At 58.7% G+C, this 2029-nt stretch overlaps 1 protein-coding gene across 1 annotated transcript in view; it reads left to right on the top strand.

Moving 5' to 3' along the window:
• Positions 1-975, top strand: part of LOC104618575 (plexin-A1-like) — a gene marked incomplete at its 3' end in the record, with an annotated part of 7712 nt that extends 6737 nt beyond the window's left edge. The window contains exon 2 of the mRNA XM_010284208.1: positions 793-975. Coding sequence (XP_010282510.1) covers positions 793-975 — 183 coding nt within the window. The remainder of the gene's footprint in view (positions 1-792) is intronic.
• Between the last annotated feature and the right edge of the window lie 1054 nt (positions 976-2029).

Genomic DNA, 2029 nt, shown 5'->3' with positions numbered 1-2029 from the left:
GGTGCAGCCCTGCCTCTGCCTCTCCCCAGGCAGAGCTTGCAAAAGCTTCTCCCGGACCTGCGGGCGAGCGCTGAACCGAGGAGGCAGCTGGCTGAGCCAGGCGCCTTGTCTGGGGCAAGGCAGCATGGAAAGAATGTGGGGATTTCCCGAAGACGTTCCTGCGGGAGGAGGAACAGGGCTGGCAGGTGGGTAGCCTGTTTGCTGGAGGCTCTGCTATGTGAAGTGAGTCTCTTTCAGGAGCCCTGACCCGTTTGTCTTGGCACGGCCTTGGCTGGGAAGTGTTTTGTCTCCGGGGGAAGGCTGAGGCGCAAGATTCAGCCCCTCCTGCCTTACTGCCAAGCCGTTTTCTTTTTGAAGCTCGTGCCGGGGTGAGGAGAGGGGTGTGTGTGCGCTGGGGGAGCTTGTGCTGGCACATGTGTGTCTGAGATGGCAGCAATGGGGATGGAGGCGGAGCAGGGATGCTGCCCTGGCTTCTGCTGGGTTTGTACGTGCTGCTCTGTAAGATGCAGAGGACTGAGAACCTTGGTCTTGGTCTGCAAAGCTTGTTCAGATGCAGAGAGGGGCTGCATGCCTTGGATGTGTCCCAAGTGCCTTACATCAGTGTGTATTTTTTTTGTCCCTTCCCTCAGCTGATGAGGTGGGATGGCTGGGGCAGGAATGGCAAGGGATGGGGTCTCTGAAGCTGACGTAGCTGATGGGCTGGAGATAGGAGGTGGCTGATGGCCATCTGGGAGATCCAGCATGTCAGGGCATTGGCAAAAAGCTCATTTCTTCTCTGTTTTCTTCCGACAGCCGCTGCAGATTGACGACAATTTCTGCGGCCAGGATTTTAACCAGCCTCTGGGTGGGACTGTCACCATCGAGGGGACCCCGCTCTTCGTGGATAAGGAGGATGGGATGACCTCTGTGGCTGCGTATGACTACAGAGGACAAACTGTCGTCTTTGCGGGCACACGGAGTGGGAAGATCAAAAAGGTAGGAAAGCCCTCGGTGATGCCGATGGGAGGGATGGCTGCTCACCTTGCTGGCCCTTTGAGGGTACTGGTAGGGAGGGTTGTGCCTCTGACACAGTGTGACTTGGTATATTGGGATGACGTGCAAAGAGCCTCTGAAGGGCAGTTCCCCATTGCTCTTCTCTGCCAACCAAATTTACAAAACCTCTGTCTTTTGGAAGGGTTATAACCTTGGGAAGTTAAGTCCTGACCACTGGTGGATTGGCGTGTCACATTGCCTCTCAGGGTGGGTGGGTTTGCCCTGTAGCTGCCACGAGGTGGCCTCTGTCTGGGTCTGTATGGCCCTGCCATTGACGTGGGCAGAAGTGGGTGCTGATGGCTCCAGCATGGCATGGGGGAGACTGCTCTTCCCGTACCCCGCCACGGCACAAAAGGCTGCTTGTTGGTGGCAATTAGCAAATAGTTCCGAGCGTGCCTTTCTCTGCCTACATCTCCACGGGGCACGGATTTCCTGTTATCATAACATCGTGCCTATAATTACAGCTGTACATGCCCTGTATAAACACAGCTTGCGTTAACTGCGTCCTCAGCCAGGCAAAGGCAGCGCAAAGGTCCTGCTATGGTCCCTGCCAGGGGCAGGAGGACCAGGGCTTGGCTGGGGGATCCAGCCTGTTGCTCTGTGGCTTGTGAGGTGCTCCAGCACCCTGTCCTGGGCACAGCACCCCGTGTTTCTGCGGGCTGTGCTGGTCAGGGTGCCCCGGAGGAGGCAGAGCAGCTCCCTGTCAGGAGTCGGGGGCAGGGTGCCATTGCGGGAGTAGTCCCTGTATGTCCTGCTCACCCTGCCTGTGTTTCCCCGGGACCCCCCACCTGCCTGCAGCCCTGCCTGTTAGCAGTGTGTTTAGGGGCAGGGGAACACGGGCAGTGGCAGGCAGGACGCTGGTGGTCCTCTCCAGCCCCACATCCTCTGCTTGGCTTTCTGCAGTCCTTGGGGGGATGCACGGCGGCGCCAGGGCTGAGCAGGGCTGCGGGGAGCTGACGGAGGCAGCTCGTCCTCCCTTCCGGATCGATGGGGGGGC

This window comes from Phaethon lepturus, unplaced genomic scaffold, assembly GCF_000687285.1.
Source record: "Phaethon lepturus isolate BGI_N335 unplaced genomic scaffold, ASM68728v1 scaffold29313, whole genome shotgun sequence".
In the NCBI taxonomy this organism is placed as follows: Eukaryota; Metazoa; Chordata; class Aves; order Phaethontiformes; family Phaethontidae; genus Phaethon; species Phaethon lepturus.
The sequence above is the reverse complement of the archived record's forward strand: the minus strand, read 5'-3'. Positions and strand labels throughout refer to the sequence as shown.